Consider the following 14,106-nt stretch of genomic DNA (forward strand, 5'->3'; position numbering starts at 1 on the left):
AGCAGCTGCAGGAACCTACAACAAGGTCCTTCTTTAATACCAAAGGGCTGGTTTTTATTAAATGGTCCATATCATCATATTAAAAATGCCTCTCCAAGAAAAGAAAGTTCACAATTTTCCTCAGAAATCTGCTGTAATTCTCTCTATTGAAGATGGACTGCAGTAAATCCAAATCATATTTTGAAAACTGCTTTAGTTATTACAGAAATAATAATGTTTTGTGATGTCTTTCTTTTCTTCATTCCTTCCTTCATATTTTCTTTTTCTATTCTTCTACATTTTTGAAATCAAATAGATCTAAGTTAAAATATTATTGTGATCATAGGTTTAATAAAACTTACATGCACTTTTTTTAGTCTTCTAAAATTTAGTTACTTTAAAACCTCAGGCTTCACATGAATTCTGTTGACTTCAGTGAATTTTAGGGGGGGAACTCCCATTTTTCTTCTCTTCAGCATATTTGAAAATAAAAATGCTGTGCATGCCTAGTCCTCCATTCCCAAGTTTTCAGTTGGCCACCATGATTCCCACTGGGAACATCACAATGTGGTTCTTGACTTTGAGAGAAGTAATGGTGGCTTGATATCAATGGACCAGCTCTTTAGCAAAATCAATACTTAGCACCACAGTGAAAAGGAACGTGCCTAATGCAATGTGCTAGGTGGAATGGGAGGGTCCAGCCTCAACACTGAATGTATCAGTAATGCATAAGGGACTGTTTTTGTTTTGTTCAAAACGTTAATTTTGCTTAATACCTAATACAATGGACAAGGTACAGGTTTTCCATAGACAATTCATAATGCTTATATTTTACATAGAGCAAAAAAAAAAAAATGCCTTTTAGAAATGGCTGACATCTAAGGCAGTGAAAAAATTCTCAGACAAACACAATAGCAACTGCTCCACTGGAAAAGCTCTCATTTCAGATGAGCCCGTTTGGCCAGTTCAGGTGCCAGCTTCAGGACACCTATGTGAAACAGATTTGCTCTGTGACATGATATTTAGCTGTACTAAGAGCTCTAAAAGCAAAGAAAACCTCCTTTCGCCCACGAAGTGCAGCTTCCCTGCAATTCAGACACTAAAGTGAGAAGCAAATATGTACTGGCAAGGCACTCCTTTTCAAATGATGAAATAGTAGGAATTCATTGTACAAATAGCATACAATTACACAGCAGAGTCAAATCTCAAGGCACTTTATAATAATTAATGTCAACACATAAATAATTGCTATGGAATAACTGGCAAAACTATTGCAAAAATGGAAATGAGGATTTTTTTTCCATCTAAAATTGCAATATTTGAAAGAAATACAGCACTCAAAACTCTAAGCAAAGACACTTCAAGACTCGAACATGGTTAGGAACCAAATTCACTCATTAATCTCAGAAGAACAAGATCGTGCAATAATCCTATGTAACCCCAATTCCTCACAGTTGGGATTTTTTTTAAAAGACCGGAGAGAAAAATTCATGAACTCTACTGTGCTGATCTTATTTAGGTCAAGTTCCATTTGTTAATTGATTTCCAATTTGGCGGAGAGGCGGGGCAGAAAAATAACATGGATAAAGTTGACCAGCTTTCTCACCAAGACCGTGCCGACACTGAAAATAGTGGAAATCATCTACTCTTCTCTAGTACCTGTTTCAAAAATGAGGAAGTGGGGGCACTGATTTTATACTGATTTGTAGAAATGAGGCCTCAAGATAAGTATTTGAAGTTTTCAAAATATAGCACTTTTCCGTGTCCCCAAAGGCCAGTTACTTTGCCTATTGAGGCTAAGAGCAGAACTGCAGTGCATTAGTAGGAAGAGGAAAGATTTGTCCATCCTGACTGTATAAAGCTTTATCCATGGATCACCAAATATGTGTTATGCAAATGTACTTTAACCTATATCTTTCCTTTCCTTATGGGAGGGGAGAAATTCAGCTTTATTTGTGTCTTCAGAAAGCAGCAGTCTTCGGGGGCAGAGTTTTAGTGATTCATCTCTCAAAGTCAAAGGTCTTTCTGATAACTTTTGAAGGAGAGCTGCCCCATTTCACACAGTCAAATGCTTCGTTTCCTGTGTGTGCCTTTCACTGTTTTTCAAGGTGACTAATAAGACATCTCCAGCCAGAGGCATGAAATGTTTTCTGCTTGAGAGAGAACAGGGATGTTTAGTGTTCTCCAAGGCATTTAGAAACTGATACTGAATGACTGGAAGTTAACTGTTTCTGACAGTGATTTAGAGAATATTTAGTTTCCTAGAAAAGAGGATGCGTTGTTTTTTTTCTTTTCTAAGCAAGCACTTAGAAACACATATTAGTTCCTATACCTTTTGCATTTCACATAGCTTTGGTCAAAAAATACTTGAAGAATGACTGAGTATATATTTTAAAAACATGTGAAATCTTGGCCAGGAGTAGAATGCCTATGCCTTTTAATTTTAGATGAGAGTCAAGAATTATTAAACTAAGAATTCTGTTAAGAATCTTTTATTTGCATAACTTTCTATAATAGTTATATTATCTATTTTATGTTTGTATTATATATTATATAATAGTTACATAATTAAATTTATTTAATAATCCTTACTTTTAAATAAATTAACAAAAAATCTACTAAGGAGACTAAATTTTTCTCCCTTCCTTCTTCCCTCCCTCTCTTCCTTCTCTCTCTCTCTTTTTTTTCTTTCTTTCTTTCTAATAGACCTTAATTTTTAGAGCAGTTTTTAGGTTCCTAGCAAAATTGAGTGGAACATACAGAGATTTACCCTCTGACCCCAGATATGCACAGCCTCCCCACAATCAAAATTTTGCACCAGAGTGGTCCATGAGACTAATCACAGGTATAAACAAATCTGTGGTCCTTAACCACAGATGAAAACAAATTTTATACTAGTTCATTTATTGTTTTTATTTTTTTCACTGAAATTTAACTTTTGGAATCAAAGAGTAAATGGGATGCTGGATTTTCCGAAGGAGATGATGCTTTTAAAAATGGAAAAGAATCTACAGGAACACCCATGAATAAAATAGCTAATTGCTAGTTTTAAACAAAGTAGTGAACTTTGGCTGTCTCAGTCTTGCTGGAATGAACTGATAAAAGCCATTCTCACACTTTCTTTTAAAGTTAGAGAATATAAATGAAATCAAAAGAAAGCAGTAAACAACAAACCAATGAGGAGAAAACCAAACTAAAACTATAAACCTCTCTTTTCTGTTGGGGACAGTTCATTTCAGAAGTTGAAGAAGGGACTTGTGGGTTCTGAATTCTCTGACTAGAATCATCGTCCTAGTTGTCTGGGGATTCGGAAATTTTGGGTTGTTGGACTTCTCACACCTTTCATATTTAAATTCCTTCAGTATGGTTTGGGGGGCTTTGTTCTTCGAGTTTCTGCACACAACTCTATTCTCTAGACATGATGTGCAGTGAGAAAAAGAAAAATAAATATAATTATCTCTTGGTAGATTCCTAATGCCTTTTAATTCTAACCTTGTTACATCTAGATGATTTATGATTTCTTAGAGCTGTCCCTGTTGAGTTGGAAAGAATATAGCTACCCCACAAATATATTTTATTGCTGTTACCATCTTATCTATTATGAAATATCCCATCTCACAGGAGCTGCTGAGTCACCCGTTCGTAACAAGGAGAAGAATGCCATAAAATAGATTTTAAAATGCTGTGCTTGAAGAAAAAAAAAAAACCAAATGGCACAGGAAAAATCACCAGGGTATATATAATAGCTTGAGATTCTTTCTCCATTCCTACATTCCCTGAAACAAATGAAATACTACTCTCAGGATACAAAATCAATATACAAAAATCAGTTGCATTTTTATATGCTAACAGCAAACTATCAGAGAGAGAAATTAAGAAAACAATCTCATTTACAATAGCATCAAAAAGAACAAAATACTTAGGAATAAATTTAACCAAGGAGGCGAAAGAGCTCTACACTGAACACTACAAGACTTTGATGAAAGAAATTGAATAAGCTGCAAAAGATGTAAAGATAGACTGTGTTTATGGATTGGAAGAATTAATATTTGATGAAAGAAATTGATGAAAGAAGACTTTGATGAAAGACTTTGATGAAAGAAATTGAACAAGCTACAAAAGATGGAAAGATAGACTGTGTTCATGGATTGGAAGAATTAATATTGTTAAAATTACTACCCAAAGCCATCTATATATTCAACGCAATTCCTACTGTAATTCCAATGTCATTTTTACAGAAATAGAGAAAAAAATCCTAAAATTTGTATGAAATTCTGAATAGCTGAAAGCAATCCTAAGGACAAAGCTGGAGGCATCATAGTTCCTGATTTCAAGCTATCCCACAAAACTATAGCAATTAAAACAGTATAGTATTAGCATAAAACAGACACAGACCAATGGAACAGAATTGAGAGCCCAAATAAATCTCCACATATAAAAATCAACTAATATTTAACAAGGAATCCAATAATATATCATGGGGAAAGAAGAGTCTCTTCAATAAATGGTGGTGGGAAAACTGGATAGTCACATGTGAAAGAATAAAACTGAACCCCTATCTGGTACCATCCGCAAAAATAAACTCAAAATGGATTAAAGGCTTGAACATAAGACCTGGAACTGTAAAACTCCTGAAAGAAAACCTAGACATTGGTCTTGGCAATGATTTTTTTGATTGGACACCAAAAGCAAAGCTAACAAGAGCAAAAATAAGCAAGTGGAACTACATCAAATTAAACAGCTTCTACAAAAAAAGAAAATGAAAAGGTAAGGGGAGAAAATTCTTACAAATCAAACATCTGATAAGTGGTTAATATACAAAATATATAAAGAACACATACAACTCAATAGCAAAAAGACAATGTGATTAAAAAATGGGCAGAGGAACTGAATGGATATTATTCCGAAGAGGGAATATAAAAGACCAACAGATAGATGAAAAGGTGCTCAACATCACTGATCATTAGGGAAATGCAAATCAAAACCACAATGAGATACCACCTCACATCTATTAGAATGGCTAAAATAAAAAAAACAAGAGATAACAAGTATTGGCAAGGATGTGCAGAAAGAGAGACACTTTTGCACTGTTAGTAGGAATATAAATGAGTGCAGCCACTATAGAAAACAGTATGGAAGTTCCTTAGGAAATTAAAAATTGAACAATCATATGATCCAGTCATCCCACTTCTGGGTGTAGCCAAAGGCAATCAGGATATCAAAGAGATATCTGCACTCCTGTGCTTTTTGCAGCATTATTCACAATAGCCAAAACACTGAAAAAGCTAAGTTTTTGTCCAGGATGAATGGGTAAAGAAGATGTGAGATATGTATCTATCTATATTTATATTTATATCTATATCTACATCTACATCTCTATCTATCTATCTATCTATCTATCTGTCTATCTATCTATCTATCTATCTATCTTATTCAGCCATAAGAAAGAAGGACATCCAGCCATTTGCAACAACATAGATAGACCTTGAGGACATCATGCTGAATGAGATAAGTCAGACAGAGAAAGACATACATTATATAACATCACTTATATGTGGAATCTAAAAAAGCCAAACTCGTAGAAATAGAAACTAGAATTATGTTCACCAGGGGCTGGGGGTTGAGAGAAGAAGGGAGATATTGGTCAGAGTACAAACTTCCACTTATAAGATGAATAAGTTCTGGGGATCTAATGTACAGCATAGTGATTATAGTTAATGATACTGTATTATACACTTGAAAGTTGCTAAGAGAGTAGCTCTTAAATATTTTTATTACAAAAAAAGAAATGCTTATTATGTGACATGATGGGGATGTTGGCTAAGGTTATGGTGGTAATCATTTTGCAATACATAAGTGTATCAAATCAACATTTTGTACACCTTAAATTTATACAATGTTAAATGTCAATTATATCTCATTAAAACTGGAAAAATACATACATAAAAACAGATGAAATACCACTCTGGGAATTTTTCATTTCCAGCAACTATTTCTTAAAGATGAAAATGTATCGCTGAACTGATTTAATAAAGAGAGCTTTCATACAGTTATTGGTTATAAGGAAAATCAATGAGACATCTTTAGTTATAACCAACAGACACTTAAATAAGAATGTTGGAGGACAGTCACTTGCTTATTAACTTCCCAGTTAACAGAACAAATTAATTTCAAGCACCCATCACATCACTGCTTTACTGAAGCAGTTAATCTTTGTTTCCCCATGACTCCCCATACTGTCAGTGCAATGGACTATGGAAAGACTCCTAGAAAATCAGTCCAAAAGCATGTACATAGGGTCCAAAAAAACAGATGATGCTGGAAAAGAAAATTCTAGTACACAGGTCATAAGTATATCAATTTTTCCAAAGGATAAGAACACCAAAATGCTACACACTTGACAAAACATCCTTGGTATTATTCATTTGTTCTTAGTAAAAAGAAAGGAAAATGCAATACACTAACTTTTTCCGGCTCCGAAACCTCGGTCCACTGACAGTGTAGGGAACGGCACAGGCCGGAGGGTGAACTGCGGGTGGGGGTAAGCACACGTGGGCGATGGAAGGATTCCTGGGTACTGGGCACTTTCTAGGGTTGGCACAGGGATGGCACTCACGACAGCTGCAAAACAAAGATGTTATCGTTAGTATGTATAATTCTATGTATGCACCTAACAAGCAAAAAGGAAATGGCTACATTTTCACATCTTCAAATCCATGCACGTCTTCACAGTACCATGTAGGTTCCTTTACTTACCTCTCTTTCCAGAAAGTCCCTTTCTTAGCTCAGAAGAGATAACTCACTCTAAGAATCTTACCAGGGAGCATTACCCTGAGGTTTAAAACTTTTCATGGTTTCAAACAAGGAAATGATTCATCAGCCATCATAAAGCCATCTTAAGGCTTCCTGGCTTTTATTTAGTTTAGTTTAGTTTTTGTTTTAGTCTTTCTCCTAGGCAAGAATGATGACATTAGAAATACTGTGTTGTTCAGAAATGGAATATATTATATAGAGTGGGCTAAGAAAATGGGAATAGTCTATTAATTCCGTGAAAGAATGTAATGCTTTGGAGATCTATAGTCTGGAGAGAGAATAGCAAGTTATAGTCTAAATAATCACACAAAGGATTTGTATTTAAATAGAAAGAAAATACTTTCAAACAGCCAAAATAGTAGTACAACTTAGTGACACATTAATTTAAATGCAACTGAATGTTTTCTGTGAATACCAAACATGTTTTAAGTTATATTCACTTAAACCCACAGATGATATCTTACACAATATTTTCTAGGTTTAGTGAGCATTGTTCCATTCATTATTCAAATATCTGTTCAATTATATCTTATTATGAAATATTTACTCTAAGTGTAGTCAATCTCCATGTTATAAAATGTTTAGTATTCCCTACCTCTCATTAACTAAAAATAAAAATTAAGCTAGCTACCGGTATGATCAATTTCAACAGTATATTTCTGTGTATAAAATTAATGAAGTTATTTCTGTTATATACTTGATTTTCTATTTAATTATACCCTAATGTCAATTGCTGGAGTTCAGCATGCACAGCAGTGTACATTTACCAAAGGAAAATCTTTTTTTTTTAATCACATCCCTCTTATGAAAGTAATTTCATCATCAAGATACAGATTATCTTGCACTATTGTTAGAAACAGATTTTAAAAACATTTTAACTTAAAAATGCAGATTAATTACATTAAATACATAACACTTTAAAATAAAAAGACTGCTTCTAGTAAACTAGCTCTTAAAACTGCATTCGAGAATTTATTTTTCAGTTTATTTATAACACTTCCTAAAGTGCCTATTAACATGTTTAATTGAAAAACGAAGTTGGGTTTTTTTCAGATAAAAAGTTTTGACTGACTGGTTTGACAATGAAGACTAACTCTTTTTTCAGTTGGTTAAGTAATGGTTGTTTTATCTGAATCGAATAAAAATACATATTAATTATTTAATGGGATAAAACATTTTTTCAAAAAATTATGTTAGTAAAGATATAAGTGATATTTCAATGTTTCCAATCCTGTCTTAGTATATTGTATTACACAAAGTACCTCTAAGTGAAAAAAATCTGCATATCTATTTTATAATTACTTTGTAAGTCTTAGTAAAGCTTTTTACTGTTGTATCTCCTAGAAAATTAGAAAGTAAGTAACTTGAATGAGTAATAAATACCTTTGAAATTTAGGTAGTTTCTAAAACTTTTACTTCCAGAAAAATTGAAGGAAGACATTATCTAGTTGTTTACTGAAATACTATTAAAAGTAACTTTGTATGAGAGTTCACAGAATAATTCTGGCATGTAATTTGGAAGGAGTTTGAATCTTTGAATAATTGCTATAAAAATCTCATTGTTATTGCACTTGCTCATACTTAATGCAAACAAGGTTTCTCAATGTTTAGATCAAAAAGAGAAAACATTGGAATAGAATTTATGCAGTAAGTAATGTTCATCCATGAATACATGCATTAGTTGTACAAAAGAAGCATCTTTCATGTCATTAAGTGATAGAATTCTAATACAATCTTATTTTATATACAATTGTGCAGAAATACTAATTGTAATGTTAACACACCGAGAAGAAAAATAATTAGCAGTTAAAAACTTGTGGTCACGTAAGTTTATAATATAAATCTAACATCTCAGTTTATAAAAATATTATGTTTCAAAGAAATAAGATAGATGATCGATCAAAGATAGTCATAAAAACAGATGACAACTGTATATTCTGTGGGGAAAGTGAATTGTAGGTACTAGTTCAAGGAAAAAATGAGTGATACAACTTTTCTCTGTAAAAGGGAGCTTCCTCATGTATTTTGTAAATGGATGATGTGGGTATCATATTGCTATGGTATTTTTATACTTTTGGCTTTATTTGAAAGAGTGGAATACCAGAAAAATTACATATTTCACAGATACTTAACTTATAATATTGTAAATGTTAAGTTAAAACTGTGTGTGGTGATACAAAGCTTTTCTAAATTATTTTTGGGAGGACTCGAATGAAAAACTGAGATTATTAAATGATATATAGCATCATAAATGAAGACGCTTTATAATCTATAAAATATTTTATAAAGAGTAAATTGTGGCTATACAAACATATGAACAGACTTTAGAAAAGGGAAAAGAAATAAAATGACAAGGAAACTTTTAAAAAGAATCAGAAATTCAAATCAGATACTAGCCAAAATAATTATAAATTCTCCAAAGGAAAAGGTTATAATTTTATAGTCTTTGTGTCTGTCAAAGTATGGTGCTGGAGATACTTCATATTTTTCAGGTGAGTTAATAAGAAAGATTTTCTAGAAGTAATATTTAGAAATTTGTCATTTTAACCCATTGGAGATTTTTTACATGGTTTGATGTATTATTTAGTATCCTGATGTGTATAGTTACTATGTTACTATAGTAATAATAATGATAATAATAATAGATTTGAATACATTTGTAAATAAGAGTCATATAATAACGTAAAGTCTGTGTTCATATAACTCAAAATCTCAGTCTCTGAAGCAGTTAATTTAATGAATTCACACATCTTACTGATCAAAATGAGATCACTGCATAGTCATTAAGGTTGACTGCCAAATTGCAAAGCCTTTCCTGTGTTGACAATTTTTACTCATAAATAAATGTGACAATGATAGTCACCTTTAGATGCGGAAGGCACCCACTTGACAAATTGCGCACCTTTCTAATCAATACTGTTATGTGAATTTAACCAATCTTTTAGAATACATTTAGAAAAAAAATGTCATAAATATCTCCTGTTTCGAGCTGAATAAATTTGAATAGAGAAACATAAAATAATTTGGCAAGCCACAGATTCTGTATAAGTTAGAAAGCTGAGAGAACCCAAGAGACTAAATTTATATTCCAGCTCCAAGTCTTTCATTACTGAAGAAAAGAAATTTTACTTTTCATGAGTTTTGCATTTTGACTACTGACCTGGGTACAAAAGGTTTGCAAATAATAAAAGTTCTTTAAAAAATAATAAATCGGTTGTATGTCTCTGCACCTCAGAAATTCTCATTCTTCTATACCCTGACATGAAATAGAATAGTCAGTATTCCAAAGCTTTGGTTTTGAAGTATTCTGATGCGTGATTCATTTCTAAAACGGCACAGACATCTACCCTTACTTATAAAACTGTTGTTGTGAAACTAATCACTCGGAAATAAGTTGGATCCAACACTGTGTATTGAAGTGCATTTTGGTATTTTCCCTCTACATGTCAGTTTTGAGAGCCAGAAACACACACACGTACACACGCCCTCACACTACAATTCAAGGCATTCACTGCACTGCTCTGTTTATGTAAAACAGCTCAGAGAGCGATATCATCAAGCATTTTCAATAAATCTCTGCTTTGTGGCCGACTATGACTAGAAATCTGTTCTGACACAGCTTGCTGACAATTGAATTTATATGTCATACTGACACACAAAGATTTTTCAAGTGGAAATTCCCTCACCAAATTAGTTAGTGCCCTGAACAGGGCATGTTGATATTCAAAAACTTTTACAACATTTTAAAATGTTAGCACTAAACATGACTGATAGGAAATCTAAAGTAGAGATTTTATTTTTAAAGCTACAATTTTAAGAAATAAAGCTCTCTGTAGAGATTTCTCACCATGATACTTGACAGATTTGAGAGATTTGTTGAGGAGAAGAGGCGGACAAACAGAAGAGTAAAGATAATATTTTGAAGTGCAAAGAGTTTAAGTCAAATGATTTCTCATTCTGCTTCTCTTTAGCATCTCTTTATATTGGCAATGGCCTATATATACTCTGGACTATTTGGAAATGTAGTGTCCATAGCCCTTGATAAATATTCTAATTTCCTTCACATTTTCAGGTGTCCTTTAACAAGCAATTGTCACTGGATGGCCGCCACAAGTATCCACAACCTCCACCTTTAGGAAAATACTGAACATTCACAATGATGTGTTCTGCAGTTATTTTTAAAAAAATTTTTTAACATCTTTATTAGAGTATAATTGCTTTACAATGGTGTGTCAGTATCTGCTCATAGTGGTAAAGAGCCCAAACTGAGGTCAAACTGCCTGGGTTCACTATCCAGTTCTGCCACTTGGTAGTGAATAAATGTCACAGCCAGTATCTAAGATATCTCCCACTGACTCTCTCCTCATGTCTTCACATCCCTATTGGAGTTTCCTGCCACATTTCACCAGGGTTGGTCTGGTGACCAAAGAATGCAATGGAAGTGATGGTATGTCACTTCCAAAATTAGGTTAAATGAGATTTCTCTCTTTCTCTCTCTCTCTCTCTCTCTCTGATAATTCACTCTGGAGGAAGCCAGGAGTCATGTCTTGAGGCAGAACTGCCTGGCTAAATCACTCCTGTATTCCTGACCCTCAGAAGCTGTTGAAAAAAATAAATGGCTGTTTTATGTTGTTACATTTTGGGGGTAATTTGTTATGCAGTAGTGGATAACTATACATTCACTTGAGAGGGTATATATGCTCTCTGTTTCTTGGTTTTCTCATCTGTAAAGTGGAGATGATCATGGTACCAACTTTATGGTGTGGTTCTGAGGATTAAAGAGATTATCCACATGGAAGTGCAGCAGGGTGAGGGGTCAGGAGTCAGCACTGTGGAAATATGGGTTATTTATATTAATCTGCTGGGTTCCTATAGATCTGCCCCAGGACTGAGCTGAATACCATTCAATAGGAAGTACTGTTAAAACAACCTTCTTATATGTCTATGACTTTGAGTATGGTGATGGTTTCATGGGTGTATGCATATATCTAAACTTAGTAGATTTGTATAAATTAAATACGTACAGTTTTATATATATAGTTATATCTCAATAAAACTGTTTAAAAATAAGTAAAAGTTTAAAAAATATGACCACTTAAAATATAAGCCAAACTTTTCCAAAGATACTGACAATTATTGCCATTATAGTTCTATTAAAATGCTAATTAGTTCTATTAAAAAATACCATCTTACATTTGAAAGAGGAGTACGTTAAGTTAGAGGAAACTAAATAGTGTTTTTTTAACTCAAATTTGAACCTGAGGGAAGTGTGACACTGTAAGATTTATGAGATTAGAAAGAAAAGTTCTTTCTCCAGAGGAAGAAAATAACTGGAATTATGATTATAAAATCAACCTGGTTCAAATCCTGGTTCTGTCATTTAGGAGCTAAGGGAAGGCTCTTAGTTTATCTAAATCTATCCTGCCAGCCCACTTTTCATGTGGTTTTCACACACTTTACAAGATGAGATACGATGTGGAAGTGACTGGACTAGTGACTGCCACAGGGCACCTATGAAAACGTCCTAAGAGCAAATGTGAGCAGGGAACCTTAAGACCCTTACAGCCTCCTGCAGCCTTCACTCACTTCTCAAATGAGATATGGCTCTGAAGTCCAGAAATGTGAAATAGTTGTGAACATCTGAGAGTACATTTTGACACCAAGGACATCAGACAGATGAGACTGCAGGAAAAGTAGACTCTGATCTGGGGCTAGAGGACTCCTTTGAGATGAGCTTGAGGCATCACACAGCTTCCTTCTCTGCAGACCAGTGACTTTCCCAGGACACTGTGAGCCCATCTGCTTTAATCTTTTATAAGTTACCCCAGACCGCCCAAAAGACTTGACTCAGATGAGAAAGATCCTGGAAGAAAAGATAGTGCATTTTGTTGTAGAAACCTCTAAGATGTTAGGAATTAAGGAAGAATTGGGTGACATAAATCTGAAAAAGTGAGGAATCTTCTAGTCCATCCATGTCGCTGCAAATGGCAATATTTCATTTTTTTTATGGCTGACCTAGAGAACATTATACTTAGTGAAGTAAGTCAGACAGAAAAACACAAATACTACAAGATATCACTTATATGTGGAATCTCAAAATAATACAAATGAATCTATATACAGGACAGAAACAGACTCATAGACACAGAAAACAAACTTATAGTTACCTAAGGGGAGAGGGATGGAGGGACAGGTTAGGAGTGTGGGATTAATGGATACAAACTACTATACATAAAGTATGTAAGCAACAAGGATTTACTGTATAACAGAGAGAATCATATTCAATATCTTGTAATAACCTATAATGGAAAATAATCTATAAAAAACTGAATCACTTGGCTATACACTTGAAACTAACACACTATGGTAAATCAACTATACTTTAAAAAAAAGCAACGGAGTTTTTATTTTTCATATTGTTCTAGGAAACCTTTCTAAAAGCTAGAGTACCTTTTGTACTCCATCATTCAAAATTCTTCCACCAACTCTTTGTCAGGTCCCTTCTGGATTATTCCTATATCTCTGATAATCAAGCTATTTTTTGCCTTGTAAAATCCTCCCTAAAAACACAATTCTGTATTCCTCATATGTACCATCTTGAACTTAAAGGCCATGTTTTGACCGTGTCTGCACAATCTTACTGACCTGCTGATTTGGATATCCAGTGGAATTAATCCAGTAATCCAGTGTAGTCCAGTGGAATTACTAATCAACAAACTTTACATAAAAATCATTTGCTTGTAGAACTATCAAGAAACAGCCTCTGTGCTTTCAACCCATATTTAGTAACAACTGTTATACAAAGTCATTTACACAGCACTGTGGGAGTTATAGGGATACATAAAAAATAGTCCTTCTGCAGAAATTCACAGTAACAGAAGGAATGAAATATAACGTTCAAGACTCAAAGAATAAAAACTGATCTTAATAAAGTTATCAAATATTGGTTGGAAACATATACTAGGTAATGATATCATTTCTAATGCAAATTTAAATGAGCTCTGAACTTTCTGCACCTTGCCACTGCTCCCACAGTTCTGAAGAGCTGAAAATTTGTATGCACTTGTGTTTATTGTACTAAAAGAATTGTTTGCACTTATTACTCTTAAGGAAGCATTCTTCGTCAGATGCGGGAATCCACAAGGTGAAGGAATAAATGTTCCAGAAGCCCATTGAGCTGGGACCAGTCTTAAGGCACTGGCTTCTCACACCACGTATGTAACGGTCAGACAAAGATTCTGATTTGAAATCAAATATTTCAGAGGTTAGGAAACTGGCCTTTCATAGGCCAGTCTCTCCCAGTGTCCATCTGTG

At 33.8% G+C, this 14,106-nt stretch overlaps 1 protein-coding gene across 1 annotated transcript in view; it reads right to left on the reverse strand.

The window, feature by feature from the left end:
* The window catches only part of DCC (DCC netrin 1 receptor), a 1,166,576-nt gene that overhangs the window by 53,341 nt on the left and 1,099,129 nt on the right, over nt 1–14,106 (reverse strand). Inside the window, 1 exon segment of the mRNA XM_029216808.1 lies at nt 6,439–6,600. Within this exon segment, the coding sequence (XP_029072641.1) occupies nt 6,439–6,600 (162 nt within the window).

The sequence above is a fragment of the Monodon monoceros genome, unplaced genomic scaffold (assembly GCF_005190385.1).
Source record: "Monodon monoceros isolate NGI ecotype Baffin Bay Population unplaced genomic scaffold, NGI_Narwhal_1 Super_Scaffold_1, whole genome shotgun sequence".
NCBI lineage: Eukaryota > Metazoa > Chordata > Mammalia > Artiodactyla > Monodontidae > Monodon > Monodon monoceros.